The sequence below is a fragment of the Medicago truncatula genome, chromosome 5, assembly GCF_003473485.1.
Source record: "Medicago truncatula cultivar Jemalong A17 chromosome 5, MtrunA17r5.0-ANR, whole genome shotgun sequence".
Taxonomy (NCBI): Eukaryota; Viridiplantae; Streptophyta; class Magnoliopsida; order Fabales; family Fabaceae; genus Medicago; species Medicago truncatula.
This window is the reverse complement of record NC_053046.1, coordinates 34529167-34556704: the sequence shown is the minus strand read 5'-3', so window position 1 is coordinate 34556704 and position 27538 is coordinate 34529167. Positions and strand designations below refer to the sequence as shown.

Below are 27538 nucleotides of genomic sequence, written 5' to 3'. Positions count from 1 at the left end.
AACAATCATGTGAACCATGCGACTGTCGGGAATTATATGGAACCAATCCATTTTCTGCTGTCCACGAGTTCAACATTATGTGGACCCCACTTCACAAAATCTAGTGCCACGACCACATAGTACAACCGCCGTCGATGCTGACAAGGTTTATGTCGTTTTCAGTTTTGAACAATTCTCTTCAATTTTTTTCTTTTATTTAATGAATTTTATGTCTTTTCGTGATGAAGGGTTTGTTGTTAAGGCTAAGCTTAGTTAAAAAGTCTAATCATTTAAAGCTAAGTGGCATCTTTTAATTAGAATTGAGTCTTCTTCAATCATGCATGTACATACTTCAACACTACTACTCTCTACAATTTATTTAAGTCGGTAACTGTTTTGATTAAGATACTTGAGTTGAGTTTATGAAACTCCAAGTTGGGTACAGTGCTTCTTCCACTAATAATACACCTTAAGCTAAAGCTGTGCCGTGTATATCTCGAATTGATAAACTTTCATCATTTTGGTGGGCCAATTGCTCTCAAAACCTACGATAATTATTTTAAAAAATAACATAGCTTCATCTACTCATAAGCTTTCTTTTATCGATACATCTTAATTGAGGTCTTTATTAGGTCCATACTTTTATTGTGTTTATCCATTTGATTTTTTCAGTGTTAATTTACTGAAATTAAACTCATACATAACTGTGAGATTCTGAGTTCAAACTCGAGTTACGATGTCCGATCTTACAATTTCGACATTTATTAGTTGTGCTTGAATTTTTAGACACTCTTGATACGAAAGAAACCTCCCGGCCAAGCAAAGATTCGATTGCCGGTCTTTAATGCAATAGGTCGGCAGGCAACCAAAGGAAAGATTCGACAGGGATTTGAGCTTGCTTTTCAGATTCTACAGGCAAGCGGGCAGATCAGTGCGTTCTTGCCCGCTTGGTACTTTGAACCACTTCAAATCTTCGTTTTCGAGAGGGATAATCAACTCCGCAAATATCGATCGAAACTTGAACCCTTGTATAGACGACGTTCTAAACCCAACTCACGTACCACTTGAATCGGCGAACAAACAACGAGCTACTATCATTTCTTCATTATAGATTGATATCTTATTCGAACTTAATGCAGCCTGCCTACCAGTCTTGATCTCTTGCAAGAACAAAGGGAAGCTGTAGCGAAACTGATTGCAAAAGAGGGGCTACATTAAAATTACCTTCTGGGCTCATTCTTCAACAGGCACGCGGTCAGAGCTCTCCGGGAGCTTACGGTCTGCTAGACCAACATATTTCCCTGGGGAACCTGTAAATACTGATTCGGTAAGCTACGTGTCCGGTGCACGGAGAACTGCCTTAGGTCCCCCAAACTGACTGACTCGTGGCAACCTTCCGGCCGCCCAACAACCTATAACGCTTATTATTATATATATACAAACAAAGAAAAAAAATAATTTTTTTATCCAATTGCATTTTGGTGCATTCTTCTTTCTTTCCTCAGTCTCTTTTTCGGCCAAATCCTAATTTCGTTTTGCTTCTCCCGGTCGCTCGTCTATCCTTTAATAGAAAGAAGCAATTTCTCTGTTCGAAATCAAGCTACAGGCCATCAAAGATGGCGGTAGAACAGCTAGCAAGAGGTGCCCAGGTACCGTTAACAAGCTCATGAATTTAACTTTCAAGTGAACCCCATGCCTTATGGTTTGAGAGTCCGTTTGATTATAAGCCTTTAGAATGGTTTATAGTAAGTCTGGGTGGGATCTATTCCAAAAGGTATCACCCAGCTAGGCGAATCACAGTAGGTGAATCCATGCTTATTTATTTCCTTCCCGAGTTGAGAACAGAGGACAATTAAAAAGCTAATTTTTCAGGAATTTTAGACCAAGCTTCTGATAAACTTTGATTTTCGGTGCTTGCCCCCAAACTCACACAGCTAGGTTTCGAGAGGGCTCTATCGATCTCCGGAACAGGGGAAGAAAGGGGGGAAAGTTACAGTCACTCAATTGAAATGTTTGCCGCAATGCTGCGAATTTCCGAGCCCTGTTATACCGGGTAAAGAAAGCCTCAAGTTCTTTTAGATACAATAAATATGATAAATTTTTGTTTAAATTCATATACTACAGAAAGATGACAAATACATTAGCCATCAATAAAATATTAGTAACTCGATCATCCCAAAAAAAATGTTAGTAACTTTACCAATGTTGAGTTGACATCTAATAGAAGATAAAAAGAAAAATTGATTGATATCAACTTAGCATAGATAGAGTTATTCATCTTCTATTAATGAGTAAATTAGAATTTGCGATGTCGAAAATTTATATTTTTGTTTTCTTTTCTATTTATAAACCCATCTAGTCACATCTTATATGATATTTTAAGGAGGTTAAGTATTGCTAATTCAAATTCAAAAGAAACTCGTATGATGGTTGGCTTGATTAATTCTGAAAACGTGATTCATCTAATTTCAAAAGCAATCATGACTCGTCTAATCTAATTCTAGAATGATCAACTACACATTCTATTAGGGAGAAATAATTGAATCTTTAAAAATGTCTGCAATAACCTTACATAAGTCTCCTAAGAAAACAACTTCACATAAGTATCGTTTGACCTCGTAATTAAATTTTATGAAAAGTTTTCTATCTATCATTGATTTTTCCTCTAAATTTTGAGATATGATTAAGGTCACATCCATTATAATTAAACTCTTAAACTTATTGATAGAATATCATAAATAAATAAACATGAGGGTGAAACTATCGTGTTCAAAGAAGGAGGAGCATATTATTAGTATAATAGTAAATCATCATTTCAAAGCTTATCTTAATATATCAAACCATACACATATACATCATGATTGACATATCTTCTAACATGATATATACATAAGTCACATTCAGATTAATATATACATGATTATATCATGGCCTTTGACGCATCGTTCTTTAGCATAGCATGAATGTAACCAACCCCACAACTTGACACAATCCAAAACCATTGACGTTTACCCCTACAACACGGAAGACTTGTTTCTTACTTTTCTTTGTCACACACTCACTCTTGTGGTTGCTATTACAAACATCATTGTGTTGATCAATCACGACTCATGCTTGTATGTTTCATCTGTACAGTAATGATGTAATAATATACTTCTTATAGGGTAGTGGAACCTATAAAGTTAAAAAACGACTCATGCCTAGTCATGATAGTTACATGTGCTAGCATCCATATATACTATCATCATCATCTCCTTCTAGGGATATATCAAGACTTCTTATAGACGGGATAATCGGGATACCCTTCATTCATATGGTTAGGACACTGGTAATCGTTGAATTAAAATCAGACAGTTTAGTCGCGTATTTAATATATTATCTGGTCTGAATTCAACGATTATCAATTCGTGAATGCTGCTGCCATATCTCAACTATATGAATTTTTTTTCTTTTCCTTTTGATGCTTTATTTAGCCAATTTGCTACAATCAGCCTCACCAAAGCCAACTCTACGATTGGCAAGATCAAACTCTACCCATAGATTTTGTTGATGGAAGTTGCCAATAATGTTACCACCCGCACCCAATCTTTCTGATCTTCCCATTCCCAAACAATGGACCCCACCATCCACCGTGGCAAGAACCCTCTCTTTTGGAATCACTATTTGCACTCCTTTCTCAAACTCAAACACCATGTCTCCTACGAGCCGTCCGATTTCAATTGCATCTCCATCAAAACAAATGTCAGCTACTCCACCGTACATGTATCCCTTCTTAATCTTGGGTCCCACCTTTTTCACCAACTCCTCCCTTATTACATTATAAGCTTCGTCCACGAGATAAGTAAATTCTGATCCCGAATCAATCATGGTTTGACCTGACCCACCAGCGTTTGGTTTAAAAACAGAAGGTGGAATGTTCAATTTCTTCCCACCAATACTAATCCCTTGCAATGGAAGTGTGTAGGCTAAGGGATCCAAATTCGGCATGCGTTGACTTTGACCAAAAGTCAATAAATTAACATAACGAAAACTCGATGAAGCTGGGTTATTTCCAAGGTAAAATGAACCGGATGCGGGTTGGGCTTGTTTTGTGGGGACACAATAGGAAAATTTTGTTATTTTAGCTTGAGAAGGGAAACCAAGACGACCAAGATTCATTCCCAAAATACCCCTAGCATCATCTGATTGAGTAGCGCAACCGAGGATGATGGGAGGGGTAGTTTGGGAAGGAGAGAAAGCAATTTTTTCTCTTACAAGATTACCCTCAGCATAAGTTCCATCAGCATAGAAATAAGAATAGTGACATAAACTATTGGCATCACAATCTGTGGGAAGACTAAAATCAGGAACTCGAGGTTTACAAAGTGGGTGGTTACATGGGAGAACAAAGAAAGAAGATGAAAGAGAAGGATCAAACGATGAAGTAGTAGGAGGTTGTTTCTTTTGTGGTGTTTTTTTGTTGTGACATTGAATCCATGAAAGTTGGCTTCCTGTGTCTAAAACCATTTGTTGAAGCTGTGGTGGTGTGCCAATGGGAAGAGTCACAACAAGAGCCATAGAATATTTGAAAGATGATTTAACATTTATGGAAGAAGAAGATGAAGATGAAAGTGTTGTGAATTGTTGGTTGGTTTTTGTTTTGGAGTTTGTGGAGATTTGAAGAGATGTTAGAGGGAAAGAAAGAGAGAATGAGTCATTTACATGGTGATTATTAGGTTTTGATGAGAAACATGTGAAGAAAAAGAATGATAAGAGAAGAAGCATGCATAGTGAAACAGAGGAAAACAGAGCCATTGAAAAACAGAGGAAAACAGAACACTATTGTTTTCTTTTCTTGTTCTTGTTTTTTTGTTTTTGTTTTGTTTTAAATTATATTTGGAAGATTGAGAATATCAATTGTGAATGAGGTAAGTGGCAAGGTATGGTTTGTGGCTAAGGGTTGATATTTATATAGACAAAAATTAAAATTAAAATTAAATTAAATTAAATTGAATGGTGATGTGAAAAGGACAAAGGAAAAAACATTTTAGAGCCTCAAAATGAGGACGCGTTATATTTGGTTGAGTTGGTGTATCTTATAGCTTTTTTGCCGAAAAATAGTGTGAGACTATCTTTTATATATCTTACCTTATTATGCATAATGATAATGATATAGTAATGGTAATAGCCCCTTAAAGTTTGTCTTAGCCATTCAATTTCACTTTATCTAGCCACCCAATTTTGAATTTTGAATGTGGATTTGGATTTGGAAGTGGAAGGTGTTGGTTGAGTTAATTGACAAAGCATAAGGGATTCTATTCCATTATTGGGTATTATTATTATTAGTCCTATACTATATCTCTTTTTATAAAACCTTTGCCTATATCTATCTATGCTACATAGTTCTTAACGTTTGATTAATGAAAGTGCTTAAGGGGGACCAGTTATTATATTAGATTTTATTACTTTTAATTTTTTAAATTTTCAAGTAATGATTTTTTAGAAAGAATAGTCATGGCCATTTGCTTTAACAAAAATAGAGATTAGGGAAGTCTCTTTCAATTTAATCACAATTTCCAACATCAAACTCTAAGAATACGACAATATTTTATGTGAAGTCTCAGGTTCAAACTCGAATAGCAACATTCTATTCTTTAAAATACGTTCAAAATTTTATTTAAAAATAGCAACATTTAGATATTTATCCATTTGATGAATAATGTAAGATTAACTCTAAGATGAGTTGGTTTACTTAAAACTAATTCAATTATAAATCATGAATTTTATCCAATTTGATTTATTCTAAGAAGAGTTGTTTAAAAAGAGTTGTTTTAATCTTTATTTTTGGTGTGCCAAAGTATATGACCTTGACCACTAAGATTGAAACGTACTTAGATTTTCAACCAAGTGATTCTAGAATAACCGAAAGAGTTGCTTTACGCTAAGAAGAATTGTGTAAAAAGAATCGTCATACGTACCTTTGAATGAAATTAATTATATCATAAATTATCAAATGATTTTAATATTTATGGAGCTATTAAACAAGGTAACTCTACTCTCTGTTTTTTATTAGAAGAAAATAACGCTACTCTTATAAGTTAATAGAATTGATCATGAAGTAAATAAGTTATTAAAAAAAATAACTCTACCCTAAATATTATTTGTGAAGTAACTTGATTAGCACCCATTTATAATATAATTCATTAATTTTATGACTTCATTTATATGTAACAAAAGTTGTACATATAAGCTTCTTTCAATAAGACCATATTATCTAGTTTTAGACTTAACTTTATCTTGAGTAAAAAAAAAAGAGACTTAACTTTATCTTTACAGTGTACTCTAAACAAACTCAAGTATACTATGTCGACAAACATATAAATAAAGACAAACAATGCAAAGTAAGATTTTGATAGAAGTTTTGTTTTTGAATAAAGATTTTGATGTAAGTTGAAATGCGATTTTTGATTTAAGTGAGAAGGGATGTTGTAATCAATCCAGCTGTATGTATGAAGTTCCCAATTGTATAGAAGCAGGAAGCAGGAAGCAGCCAGCCACCAACCAACCAAACAAACAAACCTAGCTTCTTACGTAAGTGATTTATCAACACAAGTTGAAAGAAAGGGGTGCACACGACCGCAGATTTTTTAATAATTGAAACTATCTTGACTCCTCAACTATATATCTAACAAACTTTGCTTCTTTCCTACATATATATTCTGTGGATTTTTTCAAACAAAAAAAAATACATATAGATAATTTTACTCATAGAGATTAAAAATAGTAGTTGTAATGTAACAGTATGTTTGAAGAAGAAAAAAATATGTTACTTCTTCATGATTTTCCCACAATTATCCCTGCAATTAATGATATATATCATGGATGGAGTCATGAATTAAGTTTAAGGGAGACCAAACTTAGAAATGCAATTTAGTGAAGAAAAAATAAATTTTCAAATGCTTAACTTATATAAAAAATGTAGAAATTATAAGATATAAATAGAACTAACATTTTCTTCTAATAATCCTCTAGAAAAACGTTTTCTTCAAATAAATTAATCTTCGTGCTTGTTTTATATTTTTTACTTAGTTAAAAGGCTTTTGTGAGGGCATTTCCTATGGTCTTTTGATAGACAAACAACATAGATTTTATTAAGTCATTGTACAAGGAGATTTTCTCTCGATCGTTAAATGACTGAAGATGGTGTGAGGTGTATGTGTTTTCATCATTTGTTATCTCAAATAAAATGTGTTATGTCCTTTGTCGTCTAATTTTCATTTTCTACATATTTCTCTTTAATAAGTTTGCAAGCAGACACGGATGCACGGCAAGCTAATTGGGGTCAGCTGACCCCACTCTATTGTTTTTCTTATAACAAAAAATGTATATTTTCATTTGATTACCACACTTAAAATTGTGTTGACCCCACATAACACTTTTTTTGAAGGATGACCACTTGATACATAAAACAGAAAACTAAAAAGCGTGCATTTTTTTTTAGGAAAGAATGAATTGAAACATTGCATACATAATAGAATACTTCCTCCGGTCCTTGTTATAAGAAAAAGTTGACTTTTTAGGTTCATAAATAATTAATATATCTTATTGTAAATATAGACTAGATATATCACTTATAGAATGAACCAAAAAAGTTAATTGTCTCTTATAATAAGGACCGGAGGGAGTATATAAACTAAGAATATAATATTCGTTTTCAAGTTACTACTATTCCACTCGTGTTGCATTACAACAAAAATTGAGGTATGTGTTTTGGTTTATAAAACAAAAAGAAAATGCTCCAATAAAAAAAATGGAAGTGGCAAGTAGAAGATGAAAAGTTTAGTGTAAATACATGAGGGAAGAAAATCATACAATAGAGTAATTATGATCCTTGATATTAAGGTGTTCAATTTCTTGATTTAAAATGGTGTATTTTTTGTTATCTCCAATTTTTTGCATAAAAGATAGCAATGTTATCACTTAAAGTTAAATATATTTTTAGTCTTTATAAAATTATGAGTTTTTTAAGTTCAGTCTCTAAAAGAAATTATTCAGTTTTCCTTCAAAAAAAAACAAGAAATTATTCAGTTTGAGTATGTATTTGCTTATTATAGGACTATTTAGAGGACTAAAAATATAAGTTTTTTATAATAAGTTTTCAAAATAGGAAGTATCACACAGAGTTACAGACTGCAATATTATAAGGAGGATTGAAATTATCATTAAAATTTCACAGCCTCAGACTAGGACACCATTCATATTCCCTCACCCTAAAATTTCTCGACCAAGAAATTATCATTAAAATTTAAATAGAATTGGATTTGAAAGCTTATGATTTTGCATGGATTAAAAACATATTTAACCCATCATTTTATTGGTTTCGAATTTATATATTTTTATTTACATATAATGATAAACGATATTGACCTCATATATTAAAATTTATGGATCCGTCCCTGTTTGTAAGTGGTCTTATATTGAGGAATAAACAAATCTGCAAAAAGTGTCTTAGAAAGCACATATTATATATATTGGAAAAGAGATTTTTTTTATGAGAGCTTAGAGGAAATCTCATCGAGAAAAATGGGATTACAAATTAAGAGAAAATATGACTTTTAGGGTTTTCAATTAAAAAATCTGATTTATTTTAATCTATTTAAACAATACTTTAATAATGATGTGTATTGTAAAACATTTGCATTTAATCAAGATATGCATTGCTACATCAACTCAGTTATATGGTCAATTTCGATGGGGAGAAAAAAAAAAAGTATAATATTCTAAAGGGGGAATTATATTTTTAGATTTAAAAATAGAACTAAAACTGTAAAATCAAAAGAAGAAGAAAAATAGGAAAATGTACTTAAGCCTAAAAAGAATTAGGGAGGTGATTGAATGATCTTCCTAGGCAATTGTACTGAGAAGATTTTATTTTTCTTAGGTTAGTCAACATGCTTCTATGGAATATTGGTACCCAGAACAGTATAGTAGATTAAACAAAGAAAATTCGTCCTTGCAATAATTGAAGAAGAAAAATGTGCATTTGATGTTGTAAATTATAGCCATCATCATGATTGAAACAGGATACCATACAATGAGAGTCAAATCAGCTCGACATTTTTGCTGACCCTAGCAATTAATGGGTAGGCAAAAAATATGCAAGAAAATAAAATTGAGAATATTTCATGACATAATAAGTTCCATGAATGTCTTGTATTGTAGTTGGTTTGGTTTTTATGCATGGACTATTTTATATAGTTGCGCATGCAAGCTAAGTCCTACATGTTTTATTATTTCATTTATCGTTTTGGCTTTGTGTTTTTTATCCTTTGGCTCTTTATTTTGTTTTTCTTAAATACTACATATTTGTCGAAAAAGAAATGTTTCTAAGAAATGTAAGTTTAACTATAATTTTTTTTTTAGGAAAGTTTAGTTATAAATTGTTATCACCTTTTTCAAATATATCTTTTATTAGTTGTACTTACTAATTTATCTTGAGAGTGTACAAAATTAGAATTGGACAAGTTCATGCCTATGAGTGTGTTTGGATGGGGGAATGTTTTGATGGAATGTAATGTTTTGAGAAAATTCAACTACTTTAAGTTGAATTCTTTTGATGCCTAACTAAGAGTATTTATGAATATCCGTACCCGAAATAGATAATTAAATACAATATTTACGATTTTACTATGTGTGTGAGAGAGAGATAAAATTAACTTAATATAAGTGTGTGTTTGGTTTGGCAATAAGAAAATTGATTTTGAATTAATTAATTTTGTAAAACTGATTATAGACATTAAAAGTGATTTGAATGTTAAATGATTTATATTTAGATGCATTGAAATAAAAAATTAGTTGAATAATAAATTTGAGCGTAAAAGTCATGTTTAGAGCGAAAGCTACAAACTATAGCTTCTTGTTAGATACAATATTAAAGATAAAAAAAATAATAATAATAATAATCAATTTCAATTTGTTGAGAAGCTTAGGAGAGCGTAGAAAACAATAAGTTAATGCTCCATAACCATGAGAGGAACATGTCATATCTCTATCCAAAACTTTAATGTATTAAATATACGATTCACATATCTTATATATCCAACATTTTATTTATTCATAATCTAAAACTTGCACTTAAATCCAACACAAAATTGATATTATTCAAACATGTCAAAAATCAAGTTTATGTGTCTAAAATCGCTTTCCTAAAGTGAAACCAAACACACTAATAGACATGTAACAAAATAAAAACAATGAGAGACAAAACTAGTACGCATATTGTAAACTTTGTGTACAACTTTCTTACATAATGTTTTTTTTTTTTGTTAGTAAAAGACAGAATCATCACTGTTTGGTAAATAAGATGATCCAAATTCCAAAATGTACACCCTCACATAACATTTTTCTTATCCGGTGACGTGGCAGTCATAGAAAAATATGATGAATAATTATATAGAATGTATATATATGTCTCTGTGAGATGCATGGTATTGGTTGGTAAGCAAGACTTATTTAGTCCTCAACAATTAATGAAAAACCATAGACCTTAAAAAATTAACCCAATCATTGGATTGTGGACCCAGGTCAACCGGGATTTCAGCAGTGTTTTCTTGTCTAATAATCTTTTTTAATCTCTTTGCTGAAATATAAAATCATCTTATTTCATTCCCTAAGCAAAACTGGTTTTTTATAAGCACTAAAGTAAAGCTGATACGGTTCTGGATAGTTTTCTAATAATCCAACAACACCTACCTACTTAATTTTTTATTAGTAATATATTTAAAAATAAAAAGTTATCTCATTTTTAAGTAAAAGTAAGTCACTAGTCACATCTAGAGCTATCTAATATACCCCTCAATTTTATTTTAAACACTTGAACCAACTTATTAAAAACAGAGATGCTAATAAGTGCCAATTAAGTTATTAAAAAAATTATCCACTAATATAATGTCATATAAAATTGAATACCAAAAGAGGGTGCATTTGTGTGCACCCAAATAGAACCTGGTAGATGATGTGTGAATCTAGTCATCACAAAACTTTTTTTTTAGAGGGTGGTGGTGGTAAGGCAAAAATAGAAGAACAAATGGTTCAGGCAAGAGACTATAAAAAATGCAAATTTGTTGTCTCTTCTACATAAAATGGCTTAGATTAAGGTTTTTATTCTGAGAAATGATATTTGTATAACCATTTGTGACAATTTTTTTGACAACTTTCTCTCGCATACTCACATTATTTTTTTATTCTTTCTTTCTTTTTCTCTCTCCATTGTTTTTAACCAATGAAAAGAGAGAAAAAATAAATTGTCACAAAAGTTATCTGAAATGGTTGTTCAAATATCATTACTCTTTTATACTTGTTTATCTCTTTCATGTTCAATGGTGTAGATGTAATTAAGAAAAATATGGAGAATTTTGAGAGAATCTATTCCCTATAATTGATAGTTAAGTATATTTTATAAAAATAATAGTATATTCAATCTTATTCTTCTATACCATTTTTCTTCTTTCACACTAACAAGGCAAGCACCAAGTCGTTATCTATGACTCTTATCATGTTTCAACTTCAATGAATTAATATGCTTAGCTTATCATACAGAACAAAACAAAAGCACATAAATTTTACAAGAGTAAATCTGTCTTATGCAATGCAGATAATGCTTTCAAGAAAATGTTATAACAAGGTATAGAGAAACTCACAAGAATTTCAAAAAAAATTAACAGAATAGTTACTATTGAGAAGATATTGACTCTTGCATTATAATCAAAAATAGAAAAAGTAAAGCAACCTATTAGACATATAACACTACACCACCGAGTGGAATAGTTATAGTCCTCTAATGTCATAATCCAAAGTCATTTTCAGCTCGTTTTAACACAGCAATCACTCTACTGTAAAACTCTGGTTCCTTTTCTTTTACATCATCCAAGGTCCGTGACTCATGCTCATCCACCTAATAGAGCAGACAAATAGATATTTATTATCTTATAAAGTAAATATATTATCTGCTTATGGTGGTGGAGTGGAAAAAAGGCAAAACATTGATCTATAAAGATGAGTTAGATGTATTTTTCCATCCCTATAAAATTAGGAAAATTTAATTTTGGTCCATAGATAAATTTTCTTGTTGGTACCATATTTAACAAAAATGGTGTGTTTGGTTGTGACTGAAAGCACACAATTTTTGTATTCTTTAGGAGCTGAAAACAAATAAAATTTTTGTAGAGTATAAACAATGTAAAAACAGTATAAAAATACAGTGTTGAGGTCAAATTGTGTGTCCAAAAAACATTTCTCATAATTTTTCTAAATCTTCTCTATCTCCCTTTAATAAATGTAATATCTTTTATATGATTTAGCCTCCTTGTTAGTTCTTCAAAAGGTCTTCTTTTACACATGCTTGAATCACCTAAGTTAACACTCAACCTTCTTTTGCACAATAAGTGATATCTCAAATAAATGTACTTGTGACATAATATACCAGATTCACAAGCTCTTTCACTATTCTGTCCAACAAACTTTGACTGTTCACACCAAATTTTATTTTATAGCAATATTTTGTAACATTTTGCTGAATCTGATTAGTTCTAAATATAGGATATGCCCACAAGTAGTTTTTCAATTTAACAGTGCAAATATATAGACATAGTTACATACAACAAATAGATTTCTTAAGACAAAATGAGCTTTTTCATAATATGATGGAGTTACTGAATTACCTCGTTGAATTTCAAAAGAATCAAATTAGAAATGGATGCCGGTTTCGTACTGTCCCACCTGAACAAAAAAAGAAAGAAGAGAAAAAGCACAGTTAAATTAGATAAATTCCAAATGAAAGAGATCGAGAAAGAATGTTGCGCTAACACATATGCTAATTTAGGTGATATATCATCCAAGTCGAGATAACATAGCAGATGAAAGTATATATAAATCAAACTACATTACTCAAAGATGTAAATTTCAACAGCAAGCATCGTGAGATTCTACAACTTTTGCTTCTGATTTATGCACATGATATGACCCACAAAAGAGTCTCAAATTTTACAAGAACAGTAATGTTTTGAAACTTGTATAACTTTACTGAAAAGCAAAGAAATAGAAGTACAAGCTTTGAGAGTACTTCAATACAAGAAGAAAATTAAGAAAAACCATTTTAGGTTTAAATATATGCAATTATCTGCTTTGGAAGGAATGCATTATGCATATACATTCATAAAAAGAATGTAACAAGATGAAGTAGCTTGAAAATGGAAAAATAGTTAAATGTCATTGGAGTTGAAAATTTTATCTTCTTAATTGTATTTTTTTTATGTTTTTGTCTATAAAAAACAATCAAGTCAAAAGCTACCCCATACCTCACAAGCATCAATTCATTAACTGATCGCCACATTGCCCGTCCAACGTCTTTCGCAACCTGCTCTCTAGCACTTCTTCCATGCCATAATTCTTTAGCAATATACTTTACTTCTTCAGCGTCTACCTATAAAAAAAATAGAAACAAAAACGAAAGACAAAAGCACTTCAATCTCATTTTTTATTCAAAATACAACAATCAAAAATATGTCAATATACCAGCAAATTTTTTTATATAAAAAGCTCAATCTCTGGACTATATACAAAGAGACTACCACAGGGCTTGTTTTGGTCCATGTTTTTGTATGGTCTGTCGATCATACTTATGGATTATATTAGAGATAAGTTTTTAGTTCGTCTGAACCATGCCATGCAGACTTGTCACTCTAATTGCACTTCACCCGATTTACAAAATTAAGCGAATTGCCAGTAGATAAGGATAGAGGTATAAACATAATAAATCAGCTCATGATACTTCAAAAAAAAAATATCATAACTTATAAGACCTTGGATACAAATATTCAGGCTACTCGTGATCATGGGGAAAATTGGAGATTAAATAATTTTAGTTTATTCATTCTGAAAGTACAAACTAGCATGATATCATGTATCAAGAATCTAAGTGTCTTTTGTCAACAAAAAAGAAGAAGAATATGAGTGTCTAGTACGGTATTTATATTGAAATTGTATACGTGTTGACATCATATTTCAAATATCCAATTTCTTAATCCTCACAAATACAAGTAGTGTGTAGAGAATAGATAACTCTTTGACAGCAAAGTTACTCAACAAAATCTTCTAATTACGCAGACAATTAGTTTGTCTCCTGTGATGATTTTGGTGAAGTTTCAAATTTGAAAGGGTGAAATTTTTCTATTTACTTGTGCCTCAAAATTGTTGGAAGGAATGTTCTTAATTGTATAAAGCTGGGGGTAATGTGCAATTGGATGAATAGATCAGAGTAGTATAATTCAATTTATCCTAAATTATTTTAAAAGAACCTCTAAAAAGGTTAAGATATAACACTTAACAACAGCGAAGTTGTAATTAAACAAAAAGTTAACAGTGTAGGATTCATACCTGCACATGCATGGAAGTTCCGTACAATGTCTCCTCATGCTCAATAAGGCGTTGATGAAGAATATGGTAATGATCCATATCAAAATTTACTACAGGTTCTGTTTGAACATGCAATCCTGCTAAATCCGTCAAAACATAGGAGGCCATGACTTGTCCAAATATGGCAGGGATGGTGCCTAGAACAGGTATGATACGGACCCTAAAACCTGGAACAATCTGACAAAAGGACATAGAAGTCAGAATGTGTAACCAATGCGACTAAATGTTATGATAACAAATGTGCAATGGCTCGACAAAAATGTAAGAAAATTACACTTAGGCTTGTTTGATTGTGTTTTGGTTTTTAAAAACTGTTTTATAAAATAGTTTTGAAAAACCGTGCTCTAAAATAGTTTTTACATTATCGAACAGTCACAAAATAGATAGTGGTACAGTCAATGAATGATTGATAAAAACAAATGAAATCACCTGATAGTCTGAAGGGTTTTCCTCTTCTCCACTTGAACCCTTAAATGGAAGCAGTTTAACTTTGGGTTTTTCTAAAGAAAACACAACAGGGATACCACCATCAATGCCATGATCTTTCCTTAGACGGTGTCTTACCTGCATAGGTAATTAGGTATGATTGCAGTAAGATTTACATGCATAATACTAATAAGAGCAATGCTAAGGACAAACTCTCTGTCACGGTCTATTGAACACTCTCTCACTCATTGGTCCACACCACAATTATTTTAAAATACTATACCAGTTACCGGTTCTGCCTGTTTGACAAAAACATAACACTCCCTTTAATTGAAAGAAGAAGAAAAAAAACACGATCTGCAAAAGGGTTCTTCGGATTTCTTTCTCCCTCTATAGAAAGGGTTCTTCAGCTTCTATCTCTCTATTTTTTCAATTCTTATCCCTAAAACACAACCTTCGCAATTTTTTAATGCTATCTTTATAAATTTGAAAATCCTTCTTGGATCTGTTTGTGATAGAAATGGAAAAAGAAACAATTTTGTTTTTTCTTCCATGGGGTGGATGGGGATATGTTTAGTGAATTTACAGTTGGTTTTTGAAGAGATGAATTTACATTTGACAACCATCGCCTAGTTAATCTAAAGTTAAATGGAATTGCCCTTTCTCTCTTTGCAATAAATACTTAAAGGTGTTATTGACAAAACAAAAATTAATGTTGCATTGAACTTTGAAAACAAGTAAGTAGAAACAAAAAAATTCTACAAAAGTCACAAATAAATAGAAACAATAAATACCTAAGGGAGTATTGTTTATTGACAAGACATTTTAAAAGAAAAAACTATAACAATTTCATCAACTTTTATATTCATTCTTTATGGATTATCATACAAATTTTTGCATTTTTGAAAAATTCATAAACTGAAAAGTTAGATTGATAGACTTCCTCTTTCAGTTGTTCACTTCTTGATGCCCAGACAAGAATTAAGCTGTAAGTTAATTGAGGCATGATTTTTCTTTTAATCTAACAAGTCAAGGCTCAAACACATGCAAGAAACTCCATGCGAAAATATTCATCCTACAATCTCAATGGGATGAAGATTCAAAAGTCTATCGGATGCCAAGTCATAAATAACGATCAACAAGAGCTAATGTATTGGGTGCGAACGTGATGAGAACTACGAGCCAGGGCATGTATGCAAGACGCCACTTCAAGGCAAAGTTGTAAAACTAGAGAGTCTGTGTAAACTCGTCAAACCACCATAGACTCAATAAATATGGCAGTTCCATTCATGGTTGTCAAACTTGAGAGGCTTCTTAAACTTGTGGAAGCTCTTTAGACTTATCGTATGTACTTACAAGTGTTTACTTATTACAAAATTAATGTTTATACATCTAACATATACATAAAAATAATTTAATAATATGTGCATAATTCATACTCAACAGTCTAGCTTAGACTAATAGAGCAAAGATCAGACCAGAACCTTTATCATTTATCATAGTCTATAAACCAATCTAATAATATGTGCCGAAGAGGAAGGTTAATAAGGTCTCTGATGTCAAGACCAGACCAATTTCAAATCACAAGATAGGATCGCAGCATTCAAAAAAGAGTGTAAGAAGTTCAAAAACGATGGACATTGATAAATCGCATGGCTCAAATTACTAAAGAGTGGAGGATATTGGGGACTGGGAAAATAAAATTTCACCAAATAATAGAGCACATTTATTGAAGAAACCAAGAGAACATGGTGTGGAAAGGCAATACATCAGGGTTCTTTATGGAAAATGATAGGACACCTAGGCAAGGCACAATCTAGAAGATTATAGAAGCATAGGGAATGAAAGTTATTTGGCACTTTCCTTGATTTTCGGGAATATAAATATTATAAAAGGGAGGGAAATGTAGTGAGTAAGTCGTGGAGAAATATTGTTAGAAGTTGGTTAAGAGAGTTTCTCTCTGGTTAGGAGCATTGTGCTCTGGTAGGAGCATTCACACTCTGGTTCATCTCTTTCTTTTCTGTTATTCCACCGTTGTAGAGCCTTTGTGCTCAACCTTTTCCATACACAGTATTACAATTTCGTTATCTTGATTTTATGTGTTCTATAAGATAACCAAGAGTTTTAGGATGTACTTTTATAGAAGGAATCGAGAGAAGAGATATGGTTTAAGATCTATAAAATACAATAAAAGAGTCATATGAGGAAACATTACCGATCGAGACAATGGATCATTAGTAGACTCTCTTAGATCAGCAATGCGTATTCTCGTTGGATCAGCTCTAGCACCAGCCCCAGTGGCAGATAGAACCTTCAAGCCCCTACGTACACATGCAGCAAGAAGTGCCACCTATTACACATAACATATCAAGCAATTGAAAATTCAAACTTACAGTTATAACTACCATAGATTTTAGTGAGTGTTATTGCTGATGATAAGGAGCAAGAGAGAAAAACTTAAAGAATGTAATCAAATAAGGAGTTAAATTTAGAGGATACCTTCGTATCGATGTTATCAATACAGTCAAGAACAAAGTCAGGGTGGCCTGAGAGAATTTCTTCTTCAGTTGATGAGTCATATAACATCACCTTTGCATCTATTTGACACTCTGGAAATATTGATGAGAAATGCTCCTTAAGGCACTGAGCTTTTGAGATGCCAACATCTGCTCTTGTCGCAACAGCGTGTCGATTTAGTGATGAAAGAGAAACCTTCTCATTTAATAAATAAATAAGTACTTACATTGTATGGAATGTCTATACAAATTCTAAGCTAGACTAACAAAACACCAAAGTTAAAACTACTTTATTTTCTTTTCCTTTGCATTACGAAATCCTGCTTAATAGTATTGACCACAAGTTTTTTAGGTTTGAGATTCTTGAACCTATAATATCATGCATTACAGTAAGTAATAAAACAACAGATGTTCATAATTCTTAAAATACTATCCATGTTAGTTAAAAAGCAAAAGAATCATATAACTAACAGTTCTTTCCAATCAAAACTCCAATTTGTTACTTTTCTTAAGCTATAATAGTGATAAAATTTGCATCACTTATATATTCCAACACTTAAATATTTCATAGAATTTCCAGCCGAATTGGCGAAAGGTCAAAATTGCATTAAGATTAAGATGCATAAAATTTGTGATTCGCAGTGTAACATAATCTTCCGATAGTCAGTGGCATCAAAATATTCAACCATGACCGTTTACAGAGCCAAAACTTCTATCTAATAACGTCATTGGGAGAGAAAACAAGCTCCAAATAACATTATGGGATATGACATTTGTGATTCAGTGTAACAGTATTTTCTTGTAATCAGTGGCATCAAATTTAAGGTTGTTTTGCACAAACCAAGAAATAGCTTTGATTAACAAGCAAAATTCCATTATAAAGTGTAAAATAATTGATAAGACTAGGCTAAAATTGACAATAAAAAATACAGTTAATGTAACCTTAAAATTTGAAAACGACAAAACCAGGCAGGAAAAGTCCACAAAGAACACATAAAAGCCATCCAAGAATAAAAGAAGAAAAATTAAACATCATCAAGAAGAGAATTAATGAGAGTAAAAACCTGGTCAAAGTCCACAAGAAGAAGCTTTCCAATCCCTGACCTCAAGAGCATAGAAGCAGCATGACTTCCAACCCCTCCAAGACCAATGACCACAACATATGATGCACTCACCTTCTGTTGTGATTCAAAGCCAAAAAACTGAATGTTCCTAGTTACAGCAGAAACAACCCACCCAAAAAAAAAGTTTGTTTAGAAACCAAAGAAAAGATAGATATATCAAGGAAAGTGCCACCCAAAATATAAATAGTTAAACGTGCACTGTAACGTAAACCAGTGTTAGACTGACATCCAATGATGGTCCACTATTTTCCCACGTCATCCCACTTTCATAAGTTCATTTTGAATTTGATTGTATGAAGTGGCAAAGTAGTGAACTTTTACTTGTTGTCCCTGTAAAATAGATCTACACTAACAGTGTATGCCCCTTTAACTCAAATAAAAAAGCCTTGAAATAGAAAACTTATGAAATAACTAACCAACAAACTCCCACAGTAAAATTGAATCGAGGCAATAACATTCCATTAGATATCCAAGATGATGGGACAACAAGTATATGCATGCATTGATAAACAGTGTAAAAATCTTTCATGCCATGTTCAGCCTAAAACATGACAAGCCTGACTATATATAATTATCTCTAAACATAAAGATTGTGTATATTAATTGATTTACAGGTGCTAAAATTTCCCTATAAAAATAAAGGAGCTCGTAGAAATGAGATCGCACGTTCTTAGAGCATGTTTTTCCAATTGATTCGGCAGCACGAAAACATTTACATTCGGAAATAATTAGTGCAGAGAAAATGTCAAAATAATTGGCAACAACTTGCAATACCTAGTCAGCTGTTCAGAAACAATCTCGTCTTTCAGAAGATCATCACTAACCACCTTACCACTCTTCTTTCCAGCTATAGCGCATCTGTCAACACCTGAAGGAGACAAAATTCAACACTTAAAAGGATACACATAACAGCAATCTTATTAACTTTATGATGTGAAAGTAGAACTTAGAGGCAACAGAAGCATTAGTCTTGTATAACAAGTTGCTTATAATCGACAACACATTAACAGTCTTCTTTGCATATGTGAACAATTCTACAGAAAAATGATAAACAAACAAACTGTGCCTTGAACCATTTGAACACCTAACATTCTAGCCATTGATACAAATACCTGCACTCAAAGTACTAAATTTAAGAAACCATCCTATGCACTCTGTTTTTTATTTGCTAGTTATATCAGAGAGAGTGCAAACATCACAATGAAACACGTCAAAAGGGTTCGCTGCATTATCGATTCGGATTCACTCTACAATATTCCACCCACCCCTAGGACCCAAATAGTAGGAATGTTTGATTTGATAAAATATTTTCTGTTTCTATTTCATGTTTTCATTTATAATTACAAAGTAGAGAAGCTACTTTGTTTTTAATCTGTTCCCTGTTTTCACATATTAATTCAGGAACCAACAAAAACAATTCTTGTCCAAAACTTTGAAAGATTGAAACCAATGCGCCAATTATTAAAAGTAAAAATGGAAAACTTTTTCTGAAACCAAATAGAACTTAAACATTCACAATTTACAAAATATCAGCTTTAGGGTATGTTCGGTAACAAAAAACACTTTTTGTTTTCATTTTCCATTTTCATTTCTGGTTTATTCTAATGTGCGTAAGTAAGTTGGTCTTGCACCATGTACAAGTTTGTTTCTACCATCGGATCAATAAGTCACACTCACATCATACTTCATTTGATCCAGTCGTGAAATTTATTGATCCGATGGTTGAAACAAGCTTGTGCATTGTGCAAGACCTATCTCACTTGTGCACTATAGAATTGGCCTTCATTTATAGTTACAAAATTCACCTCATTTTCACTTTGTTTCCTATTTCGAATCTTTAAAGGTGAAAACATCAATGAAAATGAAAGCAAAAAAGTTTTCTGAATCATAATAAGCTCTTATAAGTTAAGCATTGACATTTAGGGTTTGTTAGGATTTACCTATTTAACCTTAGCTGCTAGCATAAACACTCATGAGACTACTCGAGAGAGTTTACAGAAACATTTTATGACATATTCATAACTTGTTTTCAACTCATTTACATAAGCTCTTCAGCATAACTTACGAAAATAGCTTATAGCTTATATAAAAACAGTTTGACTTCATTTTATATTTGTCGTAGAAATAACTTATACACAAGCACTTATACATTAAGTAATTATACATACTATAACACTTAATTAAGTTGTTTATCCAAACAGATCATGGTATGATACTACTTGCTACTGAGATACAAATATCATAAAACATAGAATCAAACAAAAGAAAGTACACAAACCATTCAATTCAGCAGTCGCATTCTCGTTACATTGCTGCCGTAAACCTCTTCTGCAAAAAACAAAAAATTAAAATCACATCACAGCATTCACTCATTCAGTAAAATTGAAAGGAAAAGAAAAAACAAAGATTAAAGGTTCAAGAAAAAGTGACTGACTTTTGAGTTTGAAGGAGTTTGAGAAGAAAGAAAGTGGAGAGAGAACCTAAAAGAGCACCACCTCCAATCAAAACCAAACATTTGCTTCGCTCCATCTTTGTTTGTTTTCAAGGTTTTTTATTTTCTTTTAATTTTGTTGGCCAGACATCGGAGGCTGTCTTGTTCGGTGGTTTGTGGTTGTGTAATGGGTTTCGGGTAGGACATATGTCGGGTCGGGCCATACAGCAGTCGAGTCTTCTTTTTTTTTTTTTTTTTTTTATTAAGAAAATATGTCATGGAGTATAAACCTATGATTAGTTTCTCGCATAAACCTGATTTTTTTAAGAATCTTTATGTTTCTCATAAACATGTTTTTATTTTCTTGACTAAATCTATGATTAGTTTCTCGCATGTTCCTTCTTGGTATTGGAGTTACTAAGAGTTGTCTGAATGATAAAGGATATTTGTTACCAAACTTATGGGCTCTTTGGGGAAATGAGGTGAATGTTATTGTTAATTTTGTCTCTAATCAATGCATCGCTATTGAAGTATCAGATTTTTAACATAATTTTTAAGCGGACCGGTCCGCTAGTTGGATGTTGTTGCTTCTCCTTGATGCCGGTCCTCTCTCTCGGTTCACCTAAAAAAAAATATTCAATAATATGCTTTCTTGTTATCTATCATATAATTTATTGAGGATAATGCTAAAAGAACATATAAATCAAGTTGTTAAATTTATTGTTGTATTCGTTAAAGTGAAAACAAAGTGAAAAAATAGCAAGAAAGTTAGCATTTTTTTGAAACATTATAAGCTAGTATCTAAACATTAAAACAAAAGTCAAAACAACACTAAGTGTGTGTTTGGTTTAGCTTTAGATAGAATTGATTCTGACAGAATTGATTATGAGAGAATTGATTTATGTTTGGATACAATAATGCAGAATCGATTAAACAAACTGAATGTTGTTTGGATAGTTTTATCAAAATTGCTTTTGAATGTATAATTACTAAAATGGACATAGCTAAATAGAAATTACTAAATTAGGATAATTAAGTGCAATATAGTTAAAATATAAGTTATTACAATACTAATAGCATGAAAATAAAAATTACAAATAGATAATAGAATTTAAATTGCAACAAAGTACTAATATTATTACAAAACTAATTTAAAGTGTATTATAGTACTAAAATATTGATATAATAATTTAAAAAACAATACTAATTATTTTGCCTGTGCTCAATAATTTCATTGCGGATTATGTTTCGAACGCGATCCATCTCTGACGACGAAACTACATTTAAAACATGGGATTGATCCAAGTTAGATGAGCTATCATCATGGTGAATGATCGTGCTTTCATCTTCATAAACATTAAAATCAATATCAATTTCTGGCTTCCTTCGGATAAAGTTGTGTATAGCCATTGTTGCGACAACTATTTGAACTTGTGTCTCAAATTTAAAGTTAGGCATGCGACGTAGGATTGCAAATCTGTTCTTCCATACCCCAAAAGTTCTTTCTATTGTGCACCTTAAACTTGAGTGATAATAATTAAATACTTCATTATGATTTGCAAACCCGTTAGAACGCCTAAATTCAGGAAGATGATACCGTTCATGTCTGTATGGACCAATGTACCCTATTGGTGTTGGATAGCCAGAATCTACCAAATAATACTTACCTAGAAAGAAAGAAAAAAATATTTAAACTTAAGTTAAATATAACAAATCATTTGGAGTAATATTAAATAACAAACCTGGCGGAGGGTGTGGAAAATTAAGATTTGCATTTGTTAAAGCTTGGTCAAAAACACGAGCATCATGAGCAGTACCTTCCCAACCAGCAAATACAAAAGTGAAACACATATTCCAATCACATACGGCCATTACATTTTGTGTAGGATATCCCTTTCTTCCAATAAACCTTGTTTGCTCACTGCCACTAACTACGCATGACACATGTGTACCATCAATTGCTCCTATAGCATTCTTAAAAAAGGGCCAGTATCGTTGATCATTTTTTATTTTGGAATGACAATCATGAAACGTAGGATCTTCGGGTTTAATATATTTGATAGACAACTTAAGGACGACATGAAGTACTCGATGAAAATATCTACTAACAGTCTCACCCGAGTGTTGAAACCTTTCTTGAATCATTCTATTACCTACCCCGTGGCCAACAACAACTAAAAACATTGCAACCATTTCTTCAACCGTCGTTCGATTAGATGACTTTAAACCAAGCTTAACTAATTTAGTGCACAATAGATTAAATACATGTTTTTCCATTCGAAACATCTCATAACAACGAGTCGGATTACCTTGCAATATTTCTTGAACCCAAGAATGACCTGTTAGCTCACTAGTTCTACAAGGTTCTTTGCATAAATGGTTTATTGCATACTCACCAACTAGTGCAGACACTAAAATAGCTTGTTGGAAAATGTCATCATCTTCTTCATCTTGATCTCTAATGTGGTCTGATTGCTCATTCCAATCGTTCATGTCTACCTTCACCTATTGTAAAATAATGTTATTAAAAAACTATAGTAAAAAACATGGAGAAAGGATGGAAAAGACCATAGTAGAAAACATGAAGAAAACTATATACATGTTTTATGGCTGCACAGTAGGTAAGTTCTATAATATTTATGTACAGCAGAATTATAGCAAATTCATAAGTATAGGGCATATTCATATGTACACAAAACTATAGCAAAAAACATGATAGAAAAATACATAATAGGATCCACTTCATTCAAATTTCAAAAGACATATTACATGTTACATTATATGTTACAGTGCAAGTTCTAAAAGGATCCACATCATTAAAGATAACTCCTAATATAAGATCACTCCTAATACTTAAACTTACTCCTAATATTTATAGCAGATTCATACTTAAGCTTACTCCTAATATAAGATAACTCCTAAAACTTAAGCTTACTCCTAATATAAGATAAGTCCTGATACTTAAGAGAGTCCGAAACAGTTACATCTTCATAAATGACATAGGGTTATCTGTTGCATACTTAAGCCATTTCAACCTTCTATCCTTAAAGCCTTGAAAGGAAACAAACATCTCCCTAGCTGGCTTGAACATCATTAGTTGACAACATTTTGCGAACAAGTCTACATCACTTGTAATTTCATCCATGCTATGGAGCTCAGCCATCACATCACCAATAGATGCATTAGTTAAAACATCATTTCTCGTCTTACATGTCTCAGCAATCTCTTTCATAGCTTCAGCTATTGCCAATGCGGGAGTTGTCTTTTTCTTGGTTTTCTTATCAACACCACCAGCTCTCTTTCTCTTTTGTCCACTAATTTGGCTAGAAGCTCCTTGTGAAATATTCAAATTAATATTTGCAAATTCTCCAGTTGCTCCAATACTCACATCTTCACTATCACCTGATCCTTCTCCCACATCCAAGTCAATATTATTTACGTCTTGACCAACATCAGTACCACAGTCCTCGTTGGGCAATATGCCACTTGAAGGTGCCCAAGCATGCTCCCGTTAGCCACCACATCCTTAAAAAGTGTGATTAGTTGATTAGCAAATGGAAGTCCTTTCTCTCTAAATTTTCCATAGAGAGGATTTTCCTGCATTTCATAACCATCATCATGTAATTAACATGCTAAATATAAATCTAAGTATTACTAAGCAACATATTTGTTTTTTCACATACCAATTGTTTGTTCTCCCACCACTCATCTGGTGCATCAAAGGTATTCCTCTCATTATCCCACCCCATTCCGGTAACTTTTCCAAATAGGTTAAACTATACTCTCCATTCCTTTTTCAAGGCATCATACCTATTCTTCAATTGAATCTTGTCATAATCTCTCCCGGTTGATTCATGAAATTGGCAAACAATGTTTTTCCACCCTTTCTTAGTAAAGCTAGTGCTAACGCGTTCATTCTTGACAACTTGATCCAAACATGTTTGGATGAATATTTCATTCACTTTAAGATCCGACCAATCCGCATAAACTTTCTTTTGTTTAGCCATAATGCTATGTACACAAAGTATGATAGGAAAAATAAAAGATAAAATGAGCCAACACTACCTCTATAGATGCATAACAAGTATTCTTTCTTTTTATTGTATAAATTTTACATCATGGCATGAATATATAAATTTTACATAACAAGTGTTCATTTTAAACTAGTGTTTAAAATTACATTCAAACACTTTAGCATAAATATTTAAGTTACTAACTGCATAATTTTCATAAAAAATCACTTTAAGCTCTAAGAGACATTTTATCAAACACATATAATGCAATATTTTTTGTTTGTAGAAATTCATAAGAGATGTTATACTATGCAACCAAACAAATTTTATAAGCATTGCAGCAAAGAAAAAAGGTTAAATTTAATACAAACAAGTAAGCAAATCAAAGTAAAAATCACTCAAAAATGCCAAATTACCTTGTTGTTGATTGTTATCTTTTGAGCAGAATTTTTCCTTTTTGTTGTTCTCTTGAGTAGATATTTGCTAGCAGGAGGTGGTGTTGTTATATAACCTAATAGCAATAAATTTTTAGATTAAATTTGTGAAGGGTGGTTGAGTTCTAGCTAGAGAAAAGTAGACAGTGGAGCGAATGAATTTAAGGTTCCAGGTAGAGAAAAACAAATATGGTTGGAGAAAGGGTGATAAAAATTGATGATAATTAAGAGGGTAGTTATGGAATTGATAATAGTTTAATGTAGAATTGATTCTACAAAAGCCAAAAGTTAGGATTTGTAGCTTCATGGATAATTGCTTTTGGAGGATAGAATCAATTCTTAAAAGCCAAACCAAACACCATTGAAAATTCAGCTTTTCACTTTTGAGGGTTGTAGAATCACGTCTTAGTGGTGAAAAGCTGAACCAAACAGGCTCTAAGATCTATAGTCTAGTACTCATGATATTATTGATAAGAAAACAATAGTTTTACAAGTCTAGTAAAATCAAACCTTCAACATTCTTAAAAAAAGTACAACAAATATTTATGGTATGTATGAATTCGAGACGATAGTATTTTGTTGTATTGTGATTGTGTTAAAAAATAATATAATTTTGGTCCAAATGTAGTTTCATGTTAACGTTTTTTAATTACAACGATTGTTGATATGTTATAAAACATAAAGGTAAACCATTATAATATGGGAATATTAAAGTTCATCTTGATGTTTTTGAATTATTCAATAGTACACTTTCTTGTTGTCTATCATATAATTTCTTGAGGATAAGGCTAAAAGATCACATAAATCACACTATTAAATTTATTGGTATATTCGCTAAAGTGAAAACAAAGTGAAAAAATTGCACGAAAGTTAGCATTTTTTTGAAACATTATAACTTAGTATCTAAACATTAAAACAAAAGTCAAAACAACACTGAGAGTTTTGTAGTCTAGTACTCATGATATTATTGATAAGAAAACAATAATTTTACGAGCCTAGTAAAATCAAACCTTCAACATTCAAAAGACAATAAAAAATATAGATTATAAAATTAAAATAGGAGAGAGAACTTAAATAAAAATTAAACTTTTGTTTGTTATTCCATATGCATTGTGTCAAACCTCTGCCAAAATCAAATGAAAAATTTGTTAGTTTATAGTTACAATTTTTCTAATTTCTTTAAGATAGCTCAAATAGCTACACATATATTAATTAATATTACTATGATAAAAACCGGTAAGAGTCGTCTAACATAATACTTATATATATTATAATTAAAATATACCCTGTTCAGTCAGGTTTCTCTCTGTGCTATGTAAAAGTCTTCTTTGTAGTCTCTAAAACATCATAAAATATTTTGTCAATAATATGCTTCCCAAGCCAATATACGTCCATGATGAAGGTACTATGTAAAGGATGAACTGCATTAGGCTTATCGCTAAAATATGTCAAGAAGAAAAAAATTAGTGTCAAATATGTGCCCATAAATCAGTTGAGGACTAATATTATATATATAACCAAACTTACGTGATATATTGAAGTTGAAACATAATTTTAACAGACCATTGACTATTCGCAAAATCATTTCCGGCCTGAAACACGTGTGGATGCCTTCAATAAATATCTGGAGAATCAAAATTATTCTTGAGGTAAAGCAATTTTCAAGGTACAGTGGGGTGCACTGCTGCAATTAACCCAAGATTATATTTGCCTCTGTTGCATCAAACATAATGAGTAGTTTCAATCCCGATTTTTTTTTTATATAATGGATGCGCCTGCAAATGTGCAACTAAGTGTTCAGAAGTATTGCAATATACTGAATATCGTAAATAGGGAATAAACTCAGTATTTTCAATAAATAACACTTAAATCATACCATTTTGAAATTGAAATGTAGTGCAAATCTTCAGACGGATTAAGAGTAAACTCCCATTTCTCATACAGTGAGGCATTACTAAACTCACTACGATCCGAATCCTTCCGCTCACTCCTAGTACCCTTCAAATTCAAACGATGCTCCATATTGACTTTTTTAAATGCAAATCTATATGTAATTAGACCTGAGATCTAAAAAAAAAATATCAGAAATAAGAGTGAGAGATTATGGGTGTTGAGAAGAATGAGAGGAAAAAAAATTATATCCAACAAATATTTAGGTATGTAT

General features: G+C 31.8%; 3 protein-coding genes and 1 long non-coding RNA gene across 4 annotated transcripts; all 4 read right to left on the bottom strand.

Moving 5' to 3' along the window:
- Positions 1-2747: 2747 nt before the first annotated feature.
- LOC11432585 (aspartic proteinase PCS1) lies at positions 2748-4904 on the bottom strand. The gene has a single exon (XM_003616206.4). It carries the CDS (start codon positions 4771-4773, stop codon positions 3445-3447), a length of 1329 nt encoding a protein of 442 aa, XP_003616254.1. The 5' UTR covers positions 4774-4904; the 3' UTR covers positions 2748-3444.
- A 6694-nt stretch (positions 4905-11598) lies between these two features.
- Positions 11599-21091, bottom strand: LOC11428715 (tRNA threonylcarbamoyladenosine dehydratase 2). Its single transcript, XM_003616205.4, has 11 exons — positions 20931-21091; positions 20775-20824; positions 19271-19364; positions 18437-18584; positions 17356-17568; positions 17072-17206; positions 14860-14994; positions 14392-14607; positions 13314-13438; positions 12678-12735; positions 11599-11911 (listed from the first exon to the last, which is right to left on the bottom strand). Exons 1-11 carry the CDS (start codon positions 21023-21025, stop codon positions 11801-11803), a joined length of 1380 nt encoding a protein of 459 aa, XP_003616253.1. The 5' UTR covers positions 21026-21091; the 3' UTR covers positions 11599-11800.
- Positions 21092-22130: 1039 nt separating this feature from the next.
- Positions 22131-23420, bottom strand: LOC112422162 (uncharacterized). Its single transcript, XM_024784965.2, has 2 exons — positions 22670-23420; positions 22131-22594 (listed from the first exon to the last, which is right to left on the bottom strand). The coding sequence occupies exons 1-2, from the start codon at positions 23418-23420 to the stop codon at positions 22131-22133; spliced, it is 1215 nt and encodes a 404-aa protein (XP_024640733.1).
- Positions 23421-23670: 250 nt separating this feature from the next.
- Positions 23671-25769, bottom strand: LOC120580531 (uncharacterized). Its single transcript, XR_005646264.1, has 3 exons — positions 25357-25769; positions 24611-24938; positions 23671-24524 (listed from the first exon to the last, which is right to left on the bottom strand). It is a non-coding gene; the product is annotated as an uncharacterized lncRNA (long non-coding RNA).
- Between the last annotated feature and the right edge of the window lie 1769 nt (positions 25770-27538).

Coding starts and splice junctions, on each gene's coding strand:
- LOC11432585 (XM_003616206.4), bottom strand. CDS start 4,773: ATGGCTCTGTTTTCCTCTGTTTCACTATGCATGCTTCTTCTCTTATCA.
- LOC11428715 (XM_003616205.4), bottom strand. CDS start 21,025: ATGGAGCGAAGCAAATGTTTGGTTTTGATTGGAGGTGGTGCTCTTTTA. Junction 20,825..20,930: donor AAACTCCTTCAAACTCAAAA/GTCAGTCACTTT, acceptor TGTTTTTTGCAG/AAGAGGTTTACGGCAGCAAT. Junction 17,207..17,355: donor TTGATAACATCGATACGAAG/GTATCCTCTAAA, acceptor TATGTGTAATAG/GTGGCACTTCTTGCTGCATG.
- LOC112422162 (XM_024784965.2), bottom strand. CDS start 23,420: ATGAACGATTGGAATGAGCAATCAGACCACATTAGAGATCAAGATGAA. Junction 22,595..22,669: donor TTTTCCACACCCTCCGCCAG/GTTTGTTATTTA, acceptor CTTTCTTTCTAG/GTAAGTATTATTTGGTAGAT.